This window comes from Corapipo altera, unplaced genomic scaffold, assembly GCF_003945725.1.
Source record: "Corapipo altera isolate COAL_440 unplaced genomic scaffold, ASM394572v1 61286, whole genome shotgun sequence".
In the NCBI taxonomy this organism is placed as follows: domain Eukaryota; kingdom Metazoa; phylum Chordata; class Aves; order Passeriformes; family Pipridae; genus Corapipo; species Corapipo altera.
The window spans coordinates 2,386,055-2,408,991 of record NW_020884907.1 but is presented as its reverse complement, the minus strand read 5'-3'; the positions used below and the strand labels follow the sequence as shown (position 1 = coordinate 2,408,991).

General features: G+C 36.7%; 1 protein-coding gene across 4 annotated transcripts in view; it reads right to left on the bottom strand.

Moving 5' to 3' along the window:
* PRR16 (proline rich 16) overlaps nucleotides 1–22,937 on the bottom strand; it is a 145,926-nt gene that overhangs the window by 34,281 nt on the left and 88,708 nt on the right. For all 4 annotated transcript variants that reach the window (XM_027652600.1, XM_027652599.1, XM_027652601.1 and 1 more), the window contains one exon: nucleotides 13,571–14,465. In XM_027652600.1, the coding sequence (XP_027508401.1) occupies nucleotides 13,707–14,465 (759 nt within the window). In that variant the 3' untranslated portion in view covers nucleotides 13,571–13,706. The remainder of the gene's footprint in view (nucleotides 1–13,570; nucleotides 14,466–22,937) is intronic.

Sequence of the window (22,937 nt, the reverse complement as noted above, 5' to 3'; positions counted from 1 at the left end):
CAACCAGCAGCCTCCCAACAAACATAACCCTCAGCAACACCCCAGGTCCCAGCATCTGATGCTTACTAACCTTTGAAAGACATTAAAGAGGCTGAAACCATTACTGTCCAATAAACTTTTATGTCTTAAAAAAGGCAAGAATTAACAGCACAAGCTTGCAGTTGCTTGCTATAACACTGTTATGTACAGATATGCACCCACAGAAATGCTTATAAATGTTTTTAAATTTTTCATGTTTGAAAGAGTAGCAAGCTCCTCCACTCAAGTTGGTGCTCTGTCTTTTTAAAATAAATTATTAAGGTATCATTCTAAAATTATATGCCCAGAAAGAAGTCTCATATTTTAAAAGTTTGACCAAAGGAGCATTTTTTTTTCTAGTTTTTCAAGTTTTCTGTTAGCTACATTTAAATATGTTCTTTCATATAAACATAGGCATGCCATAATAACAGGGAGAAAGAAAATATTTTTAAAATTTTAACACTATCCCAAAATACTTGCTACTGAACATGCTGAAAAAGCTTCTAATGCAAAATGAATGTGGCACCTGTACAGTTTGGACAGCCAAAAAACCCTCTGACAGTAAGCAAAAATAATGAAAATGAGTATGCAAAATTTCTTGGGTTTTGATATCTCAAGTCACTTTAAGCTCTTGGGTTTAGGAAGGAATTAATAAAAAATTAGAAATGACCAAAAAGTTCTCCAAAGAAAAGAGGCAAAACAAACTTTTCTCTGTTGTACATCACATGAAACATATGGTAAGTGATAAACAAGTTACCACAATAAATTGTATCCATAGCAAGAAACTAGAGACCCAAGTGAACAAGTAAATCCCACGAGTTACTCTGAGTTACAGTTACTCTGTTCACCCAATAGCTGCATTTCTCTCCTTCGCAGTTCCTCTTTCAGAAATAAGGCAGGGAAAATGTCTTCTAATCACCCTTTCCCTTCACTTTTCTTCATCATCCCTTTGCACATCACACCTGCCTGCCTTTAGGTGGGTCCAATTTGCCCAGGAATTAGTTGTCCAGGGCTCATGCTGTAGTTTACTCTCAGCCTTCAGAAAAACAGAGCTGTGAGGAAGATTGCGTCTACAATGCTTAGCTACATCAACAATATAACACTGTTTATAAACCTAATTTGTACTGTAGTATCTGCTCTATTAATTAGCAACTACCTTTGACTGTAACTAAAAATCATGTGTTTTTTTGCTTATATTCAGTGCAATTTGTGAGGTTTCCCTCCAGAGGTACAATACTACAAGCTACTTGCTTAACTCGTATCACCTGGTGATGGTCAGTGAGCCCTGTGTTGAAAAAATTAAAATAAATTTGACCTCATCCTTTTTATTTAGAGAGGGAAGAGACAGCTCTAGTTTTGAAAAGCCTTTGTCATTGCACCACAAATAGGAGATTATACAGTTTATAATTTCATAATCAAGCCATACATATACCTAAAATTTTCTGAAAAACAGTTTCCTGCACTGTGTTCCTTCTATTTAGTCCTTTTAACATAAAATAAAATAAATTGAAAAGCATACCATGTGAAATTGAAACTTGAAGAAAATTCTTCTTTGATTTTGTTCATGCAATGTATAATAAAAACAGTTCTAGTACAAATTCTTTCTCTGAAGATCAGAAAATGGTTGTCAGTATTAAGATTTAATTTTAATGATTTCTCCCTCATTCCTGATGGAAGCATACAGGATTTACAAAACATTAGAACTGCTTTAACAAAAATATTGTGTGGAACCCAGACTGCCAAAATACTATATAATTTACTTTTTTGAGCATTACAACTGCATATTAGATCTCACTCATGTTTTTACTTTGTATCAATTTTTTTCTTAACTAGTATTCAACTTCAGTTTCTCAAGACAGACTCATAAATTCTTCTTTATCTTAGATTAACTGGAACTGAAAAATTAATGTTAGGTAGTGAAAGAATAGCAAAAGATAGTCACAGGTCCATAGGTTCTACTGTGCTGTGGTGGGTTTACTTTAGCTGGCTGCCACATGCTCAAAAAGCCCCTCTATCACGCCCCATCCTCAGCTGGACAGGAGAGAAAATACAACAAAAGGTTCATGGGTCAAGATACAGACAGAGAGAGACCATTCAGCAATTACCATCACAGGTAAAACAGAACCAACTTGGGAAAATTAGTTTAAATTATTGCCAATCAAAGATCAGCGTAAGACAATGAGAAATAAGGACAAATATAAAAACACCTTCTCCCCTCTCCTCCCTTCTTCTTGGGCTTAGTTTGACTTTGAATTTCTCTACCTCCTCCCTGTCAGCAGTGCCAGGGGACAGGGAATGTTGGTTACAATCAGTTCACATCATATTGTCTCTATCTCTCCTTCCTTTGCAGAGGGATGACTCCACACACTCTTCCACTGCTCTAGCATGGGGTCCCTCCCATGGGAAACAGTCCTTCATGAACTTCAACACGAGCCCTTCCCATGGCGTGCAGTTCTTCACAAACTGCTCCACCACAGGTCCCCTGTGAAGTCACAAGTCCTGCCAGCAAATCCTTTCTCCATGGGGCCACAAGTACTGCCAGGACAGAGCTGCCACACAGGCTTCCCACGGAGTCACAGCCTCCACCTGCTCCACGATGCCCCTCCACGGGCCGCAGTGGGACAGCCTGCCTTACTATGGGCTGCAGAGAAATCTCTGTTCTGACACCTGAAACACCTTCTCTCCCTCCTTCACTGACCTTGGTGTCCACAGGGTTGATTCTCTCACATATTCTCACTTTCCTCTCCCAGCTGCTGTTGTGCAGCTTTTTTTACACCTTCTGAACTATGCTATCCCAGAGGTCCTACCAACATTGCAGACAGGTTCAGCCTTGGTCAGCAGTGAGTCTGTGTTGGAGACAGCTGCAACTGACTCTTTGTAACATGGGGAACATCTTCCCACAGAAGCCACCCCTGCAGCCTGTCCCGTTCCCCCCATAAACTTGCCACAAAAGCCCAGTACCATGAACATGCACTGCTGACAGCACAGCTGCAGGACAAGGTTCCCAGGCCCAGACCAGAACACACGTGACACAACAGATCAGGGACAAAACTACACCTTTATTGAGTGCTTTATTGAGCTGTCCCTACAGCTGAAAACTGGCAGTTCTGGTGAGATTCAGGGCACCAATGTGTCTTTGTGCTTCAAGAACAGTGGGCAGGCCCTTACACAAAATTTCCTGTTAAACAGAAAGCCAATACCTACTCTTAGTAATTTCTAATATGTATCTTTTTTCCTAAAATCTTACAGCACTTTGACAAAGCTCTCTGCTTTGTATTTCCAGCATTTAAAGCTTCCATTCATAGATCAAATTTCTCTTGAAAACACACCATACAAAACACCGGTGCTTGAAAGCTGATGAAATATTCATTTAAACATGATTTAAAAGATTCATTTCATGTCTGAGAGACAAATAATTAATCTCATGCATGTATGGTTAATGAGTGGTAGTGAAACAAACTTGTTAAAAGAGATACTAGTATATAGGAATGCTTGTCTCAGCCTGTGAATTCAGACTAAAGATCAACAGTGGAGTTTGTTAGAGCAAGGTTTCCCTTCAGTAAGGTACACCAATAAGGCCAAATTTCTAGAAACCAATGAGTCAGTTATAATATATTTACAACCTTATTTTCTGTTCTTTTAGCCTTAAAAGAAGTGACTGAACACCACGTTTCTGTACAGCTGGAGCTAAATCTCAGAAAAAAGAAGAGGCTGAAAATGAACAATGTATGCGAAAAAAGTATTAATGCTACAAAATTTAAATACTGAGCCTTAAGTTCATATGTATTTACTGTTCTGCTTCAGCGTTTCCCTTGTTTAATGCTTCTTCTGCCTAAGCAATACAGTTCAGCCTCTAAAAGCTGTTTCCCACGTGGAATAACAGAAAACAGTTTTAGTAGACTTACTCTGATGTGTGTGATCAGAAACGACCTGAAAGTACACCAAATTACAAAATACTTGGAACAAACTCTTTCATTTTCTGTACTTTTGCACTGAACACTAGCATAATCGGCCTGTACATCACAATGACAAGTTCAAACCTAAATGACAATAAACGAAAATGCAAATATATGCATTTTAAGATCTCTAACAAAACAAAGGACAAAGCCAATGTTAGCTGCTGGCTTTCAGATGTAGACACATTTTTCTTCCTGCCCCTAGGATATGATATCCTTTTCATGCACATTAATAATAATCTACTCAACATATTGTAACAAAATATTTTACTAATTAGAACAATGCTTAGAATTGTCATAAACTGAGGATTATTTCAGTATCTATGAGTCTTTTCCAAGTTTTGGCAAAACCCAAGTTGAAACAGCTCTCAAATAGTACAACTGCTCTCCAAGTAGTGTCTACTTAAAAGTCTGCAAGTTAGACATGCTCTTAAGATACTAGTCTTGTATTTAAAAATCAGGTCATGACAGGGAAAAAAATCAGTCAGTAAAGTATTCAGGGTCATATAAAGTTGTTTACAGAGATTTCAAACAAATAAATTACAAATTATGAATGACCATAGCTGTATTTCTACATTTCTTCAGGAGGTGTGATTACTAAAAAGTTTTAAACAAATCTATCACAAAGTGATATACTTTATCTGCAACATATTACGAGCTTGTAAAAATATTTTAAATAAATTTATAACAAATAGGAACTTAATATGGAAAAAATTATGATGGATTATGAAAATAAATGCATCATCAAAATTTGGCCTATTGGTTTACACAGGTTTTCTTGTACAGACTCGTAACCAATGTCATGAATCAGTTACTATGTCATTGCATGTACATGCAGAACACGTTCTACACAAGCTGTTGGAAGAGTCTTAAAATTCCTTTTAGTGAACTACTAAGTTTTTTGTCAAAACTCATGGGAACAGAAAATCTTTATCAGATGAGTCTCTTTCCCAGCCTGTTCAGTAATTATTTATATTATACATGTTTATCAAAATTCCATGGAATTTATTGTTCTGTTGATTGTTACTTTCATTTTTTTGTAGGTCAGTTTTTCACTAACTAGTATTTCAATTATCAGAGTTTCTCAGAAGCTGAAAATGTGAGCATTACTAATGCACTTAAAAACGCCAAATGTGTTATATAGCACAAAGGAATCAAATACATTTTTCCTCTCTTTTCTTCCATTTTTGTTTGTTTGTTTCTTTGTTTCCAGTGTTTTGTTGTGCTTTTGTTTGTTTGGTGTTGGTTTGTTTGGTTTGGTTTGGTTTCTGGGGTTTTTTTAAACAACTCAAAATTAAAGTTCAAAAAGAGAAAGAAAAATACACAGTTTCTTCATTATACTTGCTAGGATAGAAATAAAAATAATTTCCCAACAAGTCCTTAGCAGAAAAAAAGCTTAACTACTATCTTATTAATGCAAATTAGAGTGGTGCTATTTCTGTTGCTAAAAATCCATTTGTGTTTCATTCGTATCTGCAGTGATTATGTTTTAGAAAATAAACACCCATGAAAAGCTCTTCCTTGTGGATTCATTACTTTATTGGTATTATGATTACCTTAATTCTTATGAAAAGATCTATTTTACTAGAAGAATTACTTAAATCACATCATAACACAACTCAAAATCTTATTTTGATAATATTTTATCCTCAGTTATTTTGGTGATATATGAAAACATTTTGAGTGTATTCTTATCATGCTTTGAAGAAACAAGTCAAGTCAAGGCAAAAATTCACATCTCTGTGACAAGGTTGATTCTTTTTCCACTCTCCTCTTTCATAGACTCAACGATTTTGGGAATAAAAATTTTTTCAGACAGCTTGGACCACTCAATCGGTTCACTGCTGCACTGAAAAAGTGCCTGTAGTTCACTTATTGTAGAGAGGACACAGGAATGATCAGCAAAGGTACCTTAGGATGGTTTTCCCAAAAACAGTGCAGGGTTAAATGTATAATAAGTCACATCAGCACTGGAATTTGAAGAGCATTTGTCTATGGCTGCATCAACTGACTGATATTGAGGCTGATTCCTGCACAGATGACAAAAAATTTGGTTGCCAAAATATCTGCCCATACAGCTCCTCTGCAGTATTCCGTTCTGCTGCAGATTTTACACATAGGTACATGAAGATGGCTTATTCTAAAATCGTGATTCTAGTGGCTAAAGAAGCACTTCCATATATACCCATAAAAGGCTTCCAACCCATTCATTTCAAGTCACCAAGTACAAGCAATTCATTAACAGACTGAACAATTTGTACCGAGTTGTGCCTGTTTATAAAAAACAAAGTTTGACACTTTAATTTTCTATTGCTTCCGGCATGCTTAAGTGATTCTTTTTTTTTCATCTCTCTTCTTTGTCAAGTACAAAATTGCACCTGCTGGCAACATCATAAAAGTATATTTTTCATCTGTCTTATAATGAAAGGTGTACAAGTCCTTTTAATGGCTAACAGGAAGCATTAGAGTAAATTACTTTGCCTTCCTGCTTACCACTGTAGACCTTCGAAGTATTTTCCTTAGACCTAGTGTGCCTCCTTTTTAAGAGAAATACAATATTAATTCAAAGACTTCATATTGTGGATTACTGATTACTTTTCCAAGTGAGTTCTTACACAGCTCATTGTGAAGAATCTTAATCTCATTTCTAGTCTGATTTTATTAACTCAGACAACGGTATTTTTTTTCTTTTACTATATTAATGGATCCTCTCATGTCAGAAACCTTTTTTCCCTAGAATTAATGAATAAGTTCCTTCTAAACATTTAATTAGGTAAAGCAAATCACAGCCAGAAAATTCAAACTTGCAGAAAAGTTTTGAGAGTATGAAATACAGTTACTTTATTTTTCCTGACTTTTAATTTGCACTATCTCTTTCTGAAGATCGATTATAAGGAAAGGACACTTTCCAGTAACAGTCCATCAGATCTTGGCACTCTTGGACACTGTGCGGGGGGGAGCCTGCCTGGATGGCAGGTACCCGAGACAGTTGCTCTATCACTTCCTCTCCTCAGCTGGACAGGGGAGAGAAAACATAACAAAAGGGTCATGAGTCAAATTAGGGACAGGGAAAACTACCTTGTCCCAACTCTTCTTTCTTCCTGGGCTCAGCTTCACTCACGATTTCTCTATCTCCTCCCTGCCAGTGGTGCAGAAGGACAGGGAATGTTGGTTACTCTCAGTTCACCACACATTGTCTTTGCCACTCCTTCTTCCACAGACCTTTAAAGGTCATCTAGTTCAATCTCCCTGCAATAACCCATCAAGGATGCTGCAGAGAATCAAGAGGAACCTCAAGGCCTTGGGACAACTCGTCAAGGGATCTGGAGCACAAGTTGCATCCTAGATTTGAAGCAATACAGGGACATAGCCAATTAGCTTCAGTATCAGGAGTCCAATTAGAACATTAGCTCCAGTATACAATCAGCAATGTATTTGCAAAAACCAAAAATATTCTGTAAGCATTGTGTATAAACAATATGATAGTATCTCTTTGTATAAACAAAGAGATACTATCACAATGTTTTGGTTTTCACCTTCTTTTATCCAAGAAGGAGACTGACATGTATTACTAACTTTTACTTAGCAAAATCAATGTTGAACTGGAAAGGAAATAAACACTTCTATGAGAAATTCTGTCACTGACTGGTTTTTTACGTGCTCTTTTAGGCTTAAGGTGACTCAAGATTAAGTTTAAAGTAATGATAAGAACCCTATTTAAAGAAAAACAAGCTCTTAGATTGATGTTGTCATCATCATGTAAGCACTGTTGAGGAATATACTTAATTATATCTGTTTAAAGTTCTCTTTTTTTCAAAATTTACCTATTATTTTCCCTTCTTGTGTAGCTGTTTCTCCATTATTGCTTGCAAGATAGGATAAGAAGTTAGTCAAAAGATCAAACAGAAAACACAGAGGGACAGATCTGGTATCAGAAAACTCTCATTAACACATAATTACTTATTATGAACATAATTTACAACCAACAGTGAGGTAGACTAATTTCCTTAGCAATCTAGTATACATCTAGTGTTTCAGGATAAAAGAAAAAACTCCTGAGAAGAAAGATGCAGCAATTCCTGGAGTTCCACTCTCTCTCTTCCCCAAGCAAGGCAGTAGGATATTTCTGGTCTTACTCATTGTACAAAGCATTGCGGTTGGCTATCAGGTGCAATTTATGTTCTACTTCTTTTCCTGACATTTTTCTCATCTGTCTATAAAAAACATTTTCACACGAAAAAAGATACACAGTCCTGCAATAACAAAAACAGTCCCTCAAGACATGAAAGGTTCTAGTCCCTCTTCATCACACCTGCATGAGAGATTCTCATCTAGTTTTTATAACCTGACAGGAGACTGATTACCTCAAAAGTAAGAAAACTCTGCCTCAAAATTTGCAAAGATTCAGCATTACAAAGGAGTGGGCAACCCAAACACAGTCATAGTCCCACCTGTTTGCACTACAGAAACGATGTAGCCCAGCTGATGAACACAGTGCAGCTGCAATTTTTTAACAAAACACTCCAACCATGTAGTAATATAATATTGCCATTTATGAAAAAATGTGAAGAAACAGAGAACAGGAGCAGACTTGTACAGCTTGACAAGAGCATGGGCCCCTCTCCTGCAGCAGGATACCCAGTCAAGTCCATTTTTCCCAGCAGCTCCAGTCACAGCTACAAGAGAGCTCTTTTACCAACATGAGCTAGACACATCTTATATCAGTAAGCACCAGGAATTAGCTTGCACATGTTCCCCAGAGCTAACCCAAGATGGATAAAATATCAACAAAATTTTGATAGAGGAACTTGCTCTCTTGGACTATTTGCCACCATAGAACAGGCTAGTGAGATAAAATCCCTCCTAATTTTTCCCAATTAAGAGCCATCAACATGTAACTGCTACCAAAGATGAGGTTGTACTGCAGTTTGCATGCACCACTGAGCCAGTAACACCAGCACCGTTGCTGCTGCTTCAGTTATGGACTTCTTGGTCTGTGTTAATAGGTAAGGAAATGTTACGCTGCAGCATGTAACCATTACATGTACACAAACTTCCCCACAAAATACCGTGTAGTTATTTAACAGGTGCCAAGTACTTTTCAGATTAAGTATTCAAGACATTGTGCTTACCATGGTTTACCATAGATATTCTACCACATGCCTTTGCACTTACCTCGCTTGCAAAACCTTGCTGCAGTTCTGAGCCTTATGTTTTATTACCATTACTAGTTTGAACAGTGGATAGGCATTTTGCTTCTACATACACACACAGCCTCTGAAAAAGCATGGATCACAGCATATATACAGAATATGAGAAATGCTGCCTCAGCAAAAATATGTGCTCAGTACATGTGCTTACTGCAACAGTAAATCAGACAAGTGACATAGCAACCATAGCATGATTTTATCTCCACATGTAAAATTACTGTTCGTGGTATCACTGAAAGGAAAGTCATAATTAGAACATGGAAACAAAGAGATCTCAGGAAGTCCAGAGGGCACACGCAAATCCATCTGGTAATTAAAAGATTCACACTGTTCTCTTCTTCAAAACCAATAATAAAGTTTTCTGAAAGAAGTTAATAGCAAGAGTTGTAGTCTATTTCACTTACTTCATGTCATATTTAAAAAAAAAATTGATTTAATAATAAAAAATTTAGATGAATATTTGGAATTTTTTTTGTTTTCAAGAACAATGGATGATGTGATGAAAAGTGTAACAACTTCAGAAGTGAGAAGGAAGAACAATGACTTCTACTAGGTTATAGAAAAATCCACGATCTTTTCGAAGATTCCCATCTTATGTCCTTAAAAAGTATTGTTATTGGATTCCACTCTCCTAGTGTTTCTTTCTTACAATGCATTCACATTAGCCTTTATTAGTAAGTGCCATTGTTACAAATTAAGCAATTTTGATTGCTTATCTTAATTTTCCTAAATTATTTTTTCATTAAATTGATGGAAACCACCTTCTCCTTCTATTTGCATTTGACAAGACTAGATCTGGACAATCCAGACTTTAAAATACCTTTGGGGAATCAAACCTGAATGGCAAACTGAATGGTAAACACTGAATTAAAGCTCTGAGTACTGTAACTGGAGTTTCATTTTTTTCAAGTATGAATATTTCTACAAAACACTAAGCATAATCTCAGAGATATTACACTTACATTTCAAAGGCAGACAATTCCTGTCCAGTTCCGGTTAGCTTATTGGGTTTTCCTCAGGAAAGTGTGAAGCGTGTTACATTGTGTGTGTTCAAAAATGCTTCACAGAGCTTACATTCCTAAGACAAATGTAAAAATCACTGCTAGCTGAATACCATATTGCATTTGTTGTTATGCCATTTCTATCAGACAGTGCTGTAAAACTTAGAGTTAATTGTTTCCTATGCTTTGTAAGTTTACCTGTTTTAACCTTAATTTTATCCTGTCCTGCCAATAATGTGAAATTGTTACACTGATAAAAATACCTCACAATAGGATACAGGCCAGAGACATTCTTATTAAAACAGAATTGATTCCACTTTTGCACTATGATTTAACAGAGACTTTGGAACATGTTGCACTAAAAAAAGCCTGAGTTAGAAAACTTTTCTGAAAAACAACGTATTTCTGTCACATTTGGAAACTCCAGCATTTCTGGCCAAAGATAGCATTGCATTCAAAGAGATGAATCTTTTCTTTTTATAGCACAGCATTTGCACCTGTGTGAAAATTCATGAAGGGCAGTAGTTTGTGAAAAGATACTCAGGAAGCATGGGGAAAGAAAAAAGAAAGCATTTCTGAAGGTGAGGACAAAGTACAAGACAGAAATTTTGGATATCAAAACTGAACATGAACTGCTGAAATTCAGATGCTACTTAAACTTTCCAGAGCTGAGAACTTTAAACTTAACACTGAAACAAAAGTGACATTTACATGTATATCAATGCACAGCTACTGAGTACAGCATCCAGTTTATAGGTACTAAGATGTTCTTAAAAGCCCAAAGGAGAAATACTGTGCTCTGCTATCAGAAGTGAGTTCATATTGGAAAAATTAAGCCAAGTGGGGAAAGATACGTGCAGCAGATCCTACTCCCCTAAAATGATTCAGTGTTATTTTCCCTAATTTAAGATGAAACAAACATTTTATATAAAATATGTAATATTTGATTTGCATTTTCTTATAATTTCTTCTACATGGTAGCTCTTTTCAGAATGAAAAAAATACTAAGCTAACCTATAAGAGATATACGATGTCTACAGTAGTGATAAAAGTCAAGACAGCAGGAATTTTCTTTTTAAAAGGAAAACTTGTACATATGCAATGTGGATATGTCCACACAAAATTCAAATAATTTTAAATGTAATTTTTAACATATGAGCAAAGGAGGTAATGTGGAGTTCCAGTATATGAGCAGAATCTACGTGACAAAAACTTCATTTGGGTAGCAAATGAGTTACTATCTCTTGCTGCCAAGTGCCAGGACTCACTTCACTTGGCAACAGCTGTCATGGGATTAAGTACAGTCAAACAATACAAAATGTAAAGTGCATCATGAAAAACACATGGGAAGATAAGGAGAAAGAACGATTAAGCATTTAAGATTATTTCCTTCCTTAGCCTTTTATGCAGGGAATAAAGTATGAAGCTTTAGACCCTAAATGTATATTTACACAAAATACAATCTTTTTTTACCTCAAAGTTTTCCAAATGGTTATAATTTGCTAGAATTTTTGTCATGATTATTCTTATTACTTAATCCTAAATACTATAAATGTATTGAAATATGTATACAGGGAAATAGCTTGAGGATTGTGTCCTAGTTAAAACAGCTGGGACCGATTCATCACTGGATGGGTGTAGCCCAAAACTGTGTATTCTATAGCCCTCCATGCCATTTCCCAGAAACTTTTGTCAGTAGAGGCCTGCGAGGTGCCCCCCCCCCCCCAATGCTCCTGTCCTCATGCCCTTTTGTGGAATTCCCTGACTGAGCACCCTCACACCCTTTTATGGAATTCCCCACTCTGATGGAAGGACTGAACATCCTCTTATGGAATTCCCTGCTCTGAGGGAGGGACTAAGCATTGCTGCCTGAGCTGGAGAATATATAAACCTGGAGTTTCAGAACCTTTCCACCTCTCGTGGGATCCAGAGGAGGACTGCAGCTCACCGCTCTCAACCAGACTGCAGCTCACCGCTCTCAGCTGGGCTGAGATCACCACCCTCAACTGAAGTGCAATCACCACTTTGGCCGGACTGCAGCAGCTCTCCCACCAGCAGGTTTTTCCCCTCTTCCTTTGCTTTGGACTCAGGGGGGGCCCAGGGAGCACCGTTCTGTTGTGGGTTAGGGCCGGTTGCTTGTCCGTGTGGTCGTACTTATTGTATTATTTTATTAAATTGTTATTCTGATTTGTAATCTCTCTTTTGAGTTGGGTTGGTTTCCCCTGTTGGTTAACTTTTAAACCAGCGCAGGATTGGTTTTCAGTTTACCTATTACTGCATGTAAAGAGAAATTAAAATTAAAAATCTCTTTTGTCTAGTTTTGTCTGTTTCATCACAAAGTACCTTTTACACTTCAGCTGAAATGAGAATATTTTTTTAGTATAGTATTTGCTGTTGGCCATTTGAGATTAATTTGGAACAAGTTTTGTAAATAACAGATTTATTATCAGACTTCCTTCACTGACTGGATGTTTTTTAAACTGTAAGTCCCTGTAATTCTCTTTGTGAGAATAAAAGGATGTTCTTTCATAAAATAATTAAAAACACTGAGGACTTTTTTTCAACTAGTAAGAATATTAATTGGGTTCACCATCAAAATGTGATAACATGTAAAATATCTTGTTTTGCAATGTTAATGCTCCATAATTGCACAGAGCTTTTCAACTTCAAAGCTCTTTACATGAATTAAGTGGATGTCCCTGAAGGCCTTAGGCAACATGTTCATTGCCTTCAAAAGAGATTTGCACCAGACAAAAGCTTTGGGAAAAACATAGGACTGAGTTTTGTTTTTAAAATCTACTGCCATTGTACGAGATAAAATATCACTACCATTTTGAGCATGGAGCAGTGGAAATACAGAGGAACTGAATGGGGCTCTCCCTGCTAATCTTAAAACTCTGTACTTTACATTGGCTGTGACACACTGAGCAAGTGAGAAACACAAGATAACTCAGTTTTCCAGAGCCACGCCAACATATGTTTCAATTATTTCTTTACTTCACCACCAAAGAGCAAGCTGCCTGAAAGTCCAATGATTACTTCCTACTGCACCACTCCACACACAATGCATTCGTTCAAGCAGTCATGCAGAGAAAAATGCATTTGCAGTCAAACGCTGTTAGCTGGTACTACACTTTGCCTCATCAAAAGACATTTTAAAAGCCCCAAAACCCAGGAGTAATGTTTATTGCCTCATGTCAGATAGGCTAAAATCTGTCACAGATCACTATTCAGTATTTTCGTACTGAACTTTCTTTTCATTGCTTTTTAAACCATGCTACAATTAAGAAACTGCTAAATAATGAATATTTTTTCAGCATCCTTTGGCTTAATGGTATTTTTGGTGGGTACAAATAAGATCAACAGTATTCCTCTTTGTACTTACCATGTGATTTTTATGCCACTCCACTGGACACAGGGAGTAATACATTGGGTCTTTTTATTGCTCAAGTAGAAAGTGCTCATTACCTATTTATGTTTATATATAGGAAAAAATAAAGAGTTATTACAAGTGGCATACTTCACACTGTTGTAGTGGTTGATTTCCTCAAGATGGTCTTCTGGGGTTTTGGTGCAGTTTGTGGAGGCACAGTTGCAGGTCTTGGAGGAGGAAAGCTATTACTGGGACTTATCCCCAACCCTCCATTTTCCAGAGGAAATGGAGGCAGTGGAGGTGGTGGAGGTGGCAGAGGAGGGCACTGGTGTGGCAGCTTTCCAGCAACACGGGACGAGTCACTGTGCAAGTGCACCTCCCTGTTTTTAATGTTATACCGAACATCACAGTCAGGGCAATAGCCGTGGTACTGCACTTTTTCACTAAATCGTACCCGTTCCCTTGCTCCCGGCTGAGGACACCGTTCTTTCTCAGGTCTGTGCATCAGAGGTTGCACCACGACTTTCTCCAAATTATTGTTCGGTATACAGCACACATCTCCATTCGGGATGCGGCTGGGCCCAACTGGCAAGCCCCCATTTCGCAGCAGGGTGCCATTCGTCTTGACTGGGTTGGCCAAAGGAGGCAGCCTGGGAGGTTCATCACACTTGACAGGCGTCAGTCGTGGTGGAGGCGGAGGTGGGTTTGGCTTCCGCAGCACGGTGAGGATGGCAGAGGGGTGTGCAGGCGGCTTGATGAGAGGGGGGTTGCTGCGCACCTTGACTTTCTCCAAGCTGGAAGCTGTTGTGCTGCTAGAGCTGCTGTTAAGTGTGTCTGTTTTGGAACTGTCTGTCATCTCATCCTCCAGCTGCAGATCAGACGTCAGTGTGTCAATTTGGTCAACCACCTGCACAACAGCCAGATTGAAAATGGTGAGAAAAACCTTGACTCAGAAAAGGCAGGGAAAAGAAAAAGCCCTCTCCACTATCAGTTTGTCCTCCCCAGAACTGAAGCATCCAATTTTTTTGAACATTATTTCTTTTTTCCTGTCAACATAATAAAATAATAATAATAAAAATGACAACAACAATAATGATAAGGATGGCTAGTTTGCTAGCTTATCACCTGAATACAAGAGAAATATAACTTGAAACAGTCTAGAATGAAATTCCCTTTCCTTCCCTCCAGGGTTTACTTGGTAATATCATAGTAAGTGAAGTGTAATCCTTCAGTATTATGCTTTTCCTTCCAGTGCAGGAGAAGACAGAATTGTTCAACTTTAGCTTCTACATGACAGCTTCTGAGCCTTAAACTTCTGCACAGTATCTTTTAGCTCTGACCTTTCAAACAGTAGATGTGCTGTATAGGTGATATTATATTCCTACAATCATAAAAGTGGTACACATTTTCCTGACAATTTTTTAACATAAAACAGGCTCTGAGAAACAACTTCCCTCTTGCATTATCCACCTTCATGAATATTTTCTGTAAGATCTGAAATCTCCTGAAACAATCTTCTGAAACAAACCAAAGTTTTCCTCTACCTCCCATATTTCTGTTTGTAGATTCTACAATGTTAGATCTTTTCTAGTCTTCGAGGCCCTCTTTTTCTACTGATTTTTCATAGGGCATGCAACTCATGTCACCTTTACTTGGTAGAGAAAGTTTGTCTGTGACAATTAAAAGCCCTTCCTGAAAACTGCATTTCACTCAGTACCTATTTGAACAACTCTAACTACAAATTAAATGTAACTACAACAGATACTACAGGAACTAAGAACACATTTAAAAACTGATCTCTGTCCTTTACATCCTCACAAGATATACAACAAATAATCAGTAACTGAAATGTTGCTAGCTAACTTTGGTGCATGAACAAAAAGCTTGAGCCATTGCCTGGCGTTCTTGTGGGTGATCTTTGATGTTCCGGAGGGGGCAGCCCAGTACATCTGAAATAAAACTAGATGCTGTCATTGTGCCACAGAAACTTTCATTTCTACTTCCTGCTTTCAGTAACTTGACTGTAATACTACTGCTTCAAACCAACACTATTTTTAGGCATATGAGCCATATATTAACTGCAAAAGAATTGACAGTCATTACTGAAGGTAGTGACTCTTTTTTCAGCCAAACTAGTCACTCAGCCAAACTTCTGTGTTCAGTAGTAAACAGTAAATAATAAAAGCAAAACCACCATAAAATGAAAAAGCACTTCAGCTTTCACTGCTCATACTGTAAGCTCAGAGCTGCATAATACAAAATTCATGAAAATTCATATGTACCAATTCAGTTCACTGTCTTCCTTCTCCTAAAACCAGGAAACATGCAAATAAGTATGATTCAGAAAGAGAGCTTTCAAACATCTTTGAAAAAAATGTACAATATTTTTATTCTAAAAGACCAAAAGAACTGCTCATTTATTGAGTATTCAAAGCCCAGTACTATGTTGCATTTCAGTTTCTATTTTGGCACTTTGATTTTTCTCAAAAAAGGAATAAAGAAAAAGTATACCTTTAAAAGACAGACATTAAATCCCGCAAATAATCAGAATTCAAAATATTATTCTAGAATTTTAAATGTACAGTTGAACTCTAGTAACTGTCAGATCCCAAACATCCTCTTCAGGGTACAGCTTACGACTACTCTTGGAAATTTCAGAATTAAGGTAGACAAATCACACCAGTATCAAAATTCATAGGAAGAATGAGTCTACAGGTGAAAGAACTTGCCTTATCACCTTCCATTACATAAGCAAACCAAGGCAGAGAGATCCTTTCAAAAGGAAATAGGAACAAGGAAAAGACAGTAATTTTCTGGATAGTAATCCTGAAATTTAGGCATCCATCTACAAGCGTAGTACAGATTTTGTAAATATTAGGGTCTGGTTAAATATACTATTCCATTCTAATTTCTTTTAATAAACTATAACAGTTACAGAATGGAGTGATGCAGCATGAACCAAAGAAATTTCTTGGCAAGAAAAGTAAGAGAAAAATTATGCAGTACAAATGTCATAAAATGGCAGACACTGGTGAGAAAATTTGCATCCATTCAGACTGTCCTTTTGGCAGTGCAAAAACTTTCTCAAGAGTAACAAGAAAGTCTGTTATTAGCTGCCCTTCAAGGTAATGACTACAGAGTTTATCTTTTGTCTTCTAGGCAAATGTACAGTGCACATCAGAATTTTTTTTGTCATTTATCCATTTCTAAAACATAAACCCAGCATGAAATGGCTCTGACATAATAATATAGTTTATCTGTCCAGATTCATTCCCACTACAAGTTGTGATTCTGTGTACTGTTATTTTCTTTTGCTTTTTTATCTCAGAAGGTAAAATTCAAATAAGTTGAAAAACTAACAAGAGAACCCCTAACTAACACAGTGAAACTGATGCAGTTAAAAAGAAAAAATGAACGTTGAGAAAAACATAGGCTGTTTCACAATGCAAATTCTAAGGAGGTGAGAGAATATAAAAAAACCCAAACAAACACACAAACAAAAAGTGCTGTTCTAGTGAATCTGTCCAGTGAATTTTTCCATTTTTTCAATTCTGGAATAAAACACATGTACAAGCATTGGGGATACACCATTTCACAGCCTGAGGAACTCCTTAGTCATTAACCAGATGTGAGCTCTGCTGAGATGCCTACTTCTCCCCTGATAGCTATATCCTGAGGCTTCAAGCTGTAGAATCCAGTATGACACTCCTGAATGAACCAGGATGTCAGTTTATTCTTATCCTCTTTCTGGGTTGGTACTGGATAACAATATTAGGTGCCCAGTGGGGATGGAGTTGGATTTTTCTAGCAGAATTCAAGAATTGATCAGTCTGTTAGCCCATGGACAGACCCAAAATATTTTATCCTGAAATCTAAGTAATTCAACAAGTCAAATCTATGCTTACATCTTATAAATATGTGTGGATGGAGCTTTTGGATTGTTTGTTTTTTATTTGGGTTTTTTTTTTTTTTTTTATTTTGACAATAGCTGCACAATAAGCAGAAAAAAATTTTGAATAAAGCAAATTTAATGTAGATATTATGTTTATCCTTCACCTCCAGCTTACTGATTGAAAATTATCTTGTAATCTCTTGTCCTTTTAGGTTTTTTTAAATGTAGACTCAAGCCGTTCTCTTCACTAATGCTCAAACTACAGAGATGATTAGCAACAACAACATCTGTAGAACATAAGAATTTATAATCATCATTTAGAATCAGTGATCAGTTGATATTAATTAAATCTCATTTTTTACCTAAACCCAAAATAGCAGGCGTATGTTTAAAAAACATCACTAACAGCAATTTACCAAAAAACTAATTAAAACAAACGAACACAAAACCTTACCTCAGCAAACAACAGAAATCGAGGAAAGTGGAATTAGTTATGATTCCTAATTATTTTGCTTTTTCTTGTTATTTTAATTTTTTTTGTAGACACACTAGCCTTTCAGTACATTTGGGGAAAAAAGTGTTAATTATGAACATTCCAATTAGGAAACAGTCAAGCACTCAAATGAACTAGTGCTCCTAAATCACTCAATACAGAGAGGCTAACTTATCACAGAATCTTGAATCACAGAGTATTTTGAGTTGGAAGAGACCCACAAGGATCATCAAGTCGAAATCTTAAGCAAATAGCCCATACTGGGATTGAACCTGCAACCTTGGCAGTATTAGCACCATGTTCTAACCAAGTGAGTTATCTTGTTAGGTGCCTCTACACTGAGCACCTAGCTGCAAGAATAAGTACAAGGTAAAAAATCAGTGTTGTATGACTGTATGAAAATCACAGATGTTTGCTAAAGCAAATGAACATTACGGCTGTTGAGCTCTTGGTTGTCAATGCACTGATTTTTAATACTTTAAATATCCTTCTGAAACGTTTTTATAGTCAGAAGGTTTTCTCAAGGTATCTGAACTAATAACTTGAACATTAAAAGAGTGTAGAAACATATAATTGAATAGATGGTAGAAAGTAATCAGGGGGTTCTTTACCAGAAAAATCCAAATCTTTATAGAGAATACCATAGGTGCTTGAGACATTTTAGAGACAAGCAAAATATCATATTTCTATCCACTTCAAGAGCTTTCAGGATCCTATTAAGCACAGAAAATTATAGAAATTACAGAATGAGAATAAAATGAAGCCAAAAGGAAAATGACAATTTGCCAGGTAGTAGTTACTAAGAGTAGGCAATGAGGCAAGATCACTAGATTTTAAGACAGCAGTGTGAAATGAAACAGTGATTACACCCTGGAATAATTAGAGCAATACAGCACAGAGGCTGAAGAAGCCAAACTGAATCAATGGATGCGTGTTGTAAACATGATACCTGAGAGCAAAAGAATAGTGTAAAGAAAGTTGGGAAAGGAAAGGCAGCTATGTCAGAGCACATTTCACAAGCAACAGACAAAACATTTTAGTCCAAGGCTTACGTAAGATCTATAGTAACGTTACATGAGATTTTATTCTCACTTCACAAAGATTAAACAGGAATTTGAAGTGTGTGGCATTTGTGAGACAGAAACATTAAGTGAATTGAGACTAAAGATCACTATTTGGAGACAACTTTCCTGTTTTCTCTCACGATATGCACAGCATATTACATCATTAGAGAAAACATAAAGCTCCTCATTATAGCCAGGAGTAAGAGAAAGTTATGTACAACTAAAAAAAACCAAACAACCAAACAACAAAAACCCATACTCTTATCAACATGGATTTGGACTCAGAAATTCTGTTCTGAAACTACCAGTATATGGAGAATGAATCAATACTACATGTTCAGCGGAAAATGACATATATAATACTCAAATCCAATTAAAAAAAAAAAAAAGGAAAAAATTGAAGTTGTAAACAGTTTGAAAAGCAAAGATATCACGCAGTTAACTCATCCCTCAGTGTTATCAAACTCTTATATTAAATTGTTTAAAATCATAGGCCTGGTACAAAGTACTGCTTTTCCACTGCAGTCTCTGCTTAAAGTAACTTCAGAATCTCATCCAAGAGGAAGTCTTGTGATTATCAAAAGCAGCCTATGTTGCCCTTATATTTCAGTTATTTGAGCTGTAAATTTTGAATGGTTTTTACCTCCTCTGATAAGACTCAAAACTCACTGGATGACAGATCTCATTCTTACTTTGAAACCATAAGACTAAAACATGACAAGAGAAAGTAACAGTTTCTTGTACTCCTTAATTGTACCCCTAAACTTCTCTGAAAAGGAGTATCGACGTTAATCATAAACACTAACGTCACTGTTTCTCTTTCTGCAATTATTTAATACACATACAAAAATATTAAGAGTTTTATTATCTCCTTACAATAAATGCTTCACCAGGTTCGTTTTTCCTCCTATTTTAAGGTAGGCTGAAATAAGGCAATAAGGTGCCAATGTTCAGTGAATATATAATTCACAAGCTTCACTCAATTCCACCAATCACACAGATAATTGTACTTTTTTGGCAACTATTGAATAAAGAAGTAAACTTTGTTTCAGAAAAAAAACTAGTATACTCCTAAAGATATAAAAATTTTTAAGTTCACAGAAGTTAAAAATTATAATATTCCCTATGATGTTCGGGGGTTTTCCCTATGATTTGCACTGGGTTTTTTGTTCTTCAAAGTTTCACATGGATTTATGACTTAGATTCTGGTTTTTGGGTTTTTTTAATTACTTGCCTCTGCACAGGCTAGTAGCTCTCAAAAAAGCTGCATAAGGAGAATGGGAGCAGTATTTAGCTGATATTATTTCTGAGATGGAACAGGTACAATCCATAAATTACTTTTTAGTACTACACCACAGCAGTGTGCAGCTATGAGATTTGACTTAACAGTTTGCTGGAAGTTTACTAGAAAATATATAGTTATGGACAGATACTGAATTTGATTTTAAATCAACCACAATCAAATCAGGTCATGAGACAAGTTATTAGTTTGAACTAAAAAAAGTAGCAGGGAAATGAACAAAATTAGGTGGTATCCTTTAATTACAAATAAGTGCAATTGAAATGTCTTAATTTCATTATCTTTTAAGTAATTCTGAAACCTTGCAAAGTTTGACATAGATAAATTTTGCACTGTATGTGTTAAAATTAATTAACTAACATGCCACAAGAATAAATAAGTAATTAAGAATAAAAGAGCAATCAGCTCTAGCACAAAGAGGCTATTCTTGCCTTTAAGTAAGGAATTGGTTATGCTACATCAGTAGCTCTAATATCTTGTGATTGCACCTCTAATCCAACAAGAAATTTTTCACTTGCTATAGGACAAGCTGTCAAACTATTTACATTCCTATCACCTTAGTTTACTATTTCTTGTATAGTTATTAGTCCTTTGTTGACAAAAATGAGCAAACCCAGGATACAAAAGAGGCTTTTTTCCCCTACCAAGTGCCTGTAAATCCCGAACTACTACACAGCTAACAACAAACAAGACAGAGATCCCTGTTAACAGTGATAGAGCCATTATAGCCCTTTAAAGTTTAATCTGTATAGTATCCAAATAAGACCTTTTTCTCGTGTGGTTATATTCCAGCATCAGTCATCCATGTTCATATCTTTTGTATTTTGCCACAGTCAACTTCTCTACACTGCTCTCTGTCCTCTCCCTTTCCTCCAGTCCTAAAAGAATACAGCAACCAGGTCAAGGAGAAACCAAAATTAGATTGAAACAAGTTTGTAAAGTGGTGTAAGCAAAAAAATTGCAAAAAGAACCCAAAATAAGAGCTGTAGTAGGAGAGACAAGTGGTCTACTTAGTACAATATTGTGAAAAATTACAAAAAGCAGGTGTCAGGCAAGAACACAAGAATAGAAAAGTCACACAGAAATATTTCTGCAGAACCTTATCCCAGTCTCAAGCAATTTCTAACTCTAGAACTCAGTAGATTTTGCATTAAGTAGATCTTGACATATTTATCTACCATGAACATTTCTGCTTGAACCTGTATAAGATTTTAGCATCTGCAATATCCTGCAGTTTCCCACCTTCATTATATGGAGATGCCACCTACACCTCTTTCAGCTTGAGAAAAAACACAGATGCTTTTATAGACAAAGTGCTTCATGGACTTGCATAATACCCAAGCTGTAGTTGTTTTGCAAAACCGCATCTGTGGAAGCCCTCTCAGCCATGCAATTAGGTTGTGGTGTTTTGTTTTTTTGTTTTGTTTTGTTTTGTTTCATTTTACATCAGCATCTTAGTATCTGAAGCTGTATTAACAAATAATAATGTCTGTTTATACTAAAATACTCTTAACAAAGCACTAGAATTTGATATCTGAGTAAATACTAACTTTCATGCAGATTAGAAGTTCAGCTTTCATGACGCGACTTACAACAGCATCTCAGCAGCTCAGTCACTAACCTTGCAGCACCAGCAAAGAACGAGGTTGGTGTGAAGCCTGTCAGGTGTTAAGGCATCTAAGAGATTAGCTCCATCCTAAGCAAACTTATACACATGCAGTTTTTGTTGCCACCATAAAATTTTGGCTAAAGAATACACTAGTAACTTCTCAAGCTAGTATTCCCCTTTAGAGTACATTAACACAGAATCACAGATGGCCTGAGTTGGAAGTGATCTAAAAGATCACCCAGTTCCAAACCCCCTACCACAAGCAGGGACACTTTCCACTAGATCACGCTGCTCAGAGCCCCATCTAACCTGGCCTTGAACACTTCCAGAGCTGGGACATCTGCAACTTCTCTGAGCAACCTGTTGCAGTGCCTCACCACCCCCACAGTAAAGAATTTCTTCCTAAGATCCAATCTAAACATTCTCCTTGTCTTGTCACCACATACCCCTGTAACAAGTCTCTCTCCATCTTTCTTGTGGGCGCCCTTCAGGTAGTGGAAGGCTGAAACCAGGTCACCCCTAAGCCTGCTCTTTTCCAGGTTGAAAGATTTCAATTGTCTCAGCCTTTCCACATGGGAGAGGTGTTCCATCCCTCTAAGCACCTTGGTGTCCTTCCTCCAGACTCACTCCAGCAGGTCAGTGTCCTCCCTGTGCTGTGGACATTCCAGAGTCAGATACAATACATTCAATCTTAGCCTCTGTACATAAATGAAATTAAAAAAATACCTAATTTTCAATGACAGGCTTTATTCAACTGTTCTCTGACAATTTCAAGTAGATAGAACACCAAGTTAGGCTGGACCGAAACATGTAAATGAAAATTTAAGACCATGTTGGGCTCTTGAGAATTTAAAAAGGCCATGAAAGCTCAGTATCATCATTCTGACTTAGTGTTTCAGGGAAAGCAAACTGGGAAACTCACATTCAAAATCTTAAAAGAAAAAGACTTCTTTTTCATGAAGGAATAAAAAAAGAAATAGAAATTACAGTAAGATGCTCCTCAAGTTCCCCTTTAAGAATT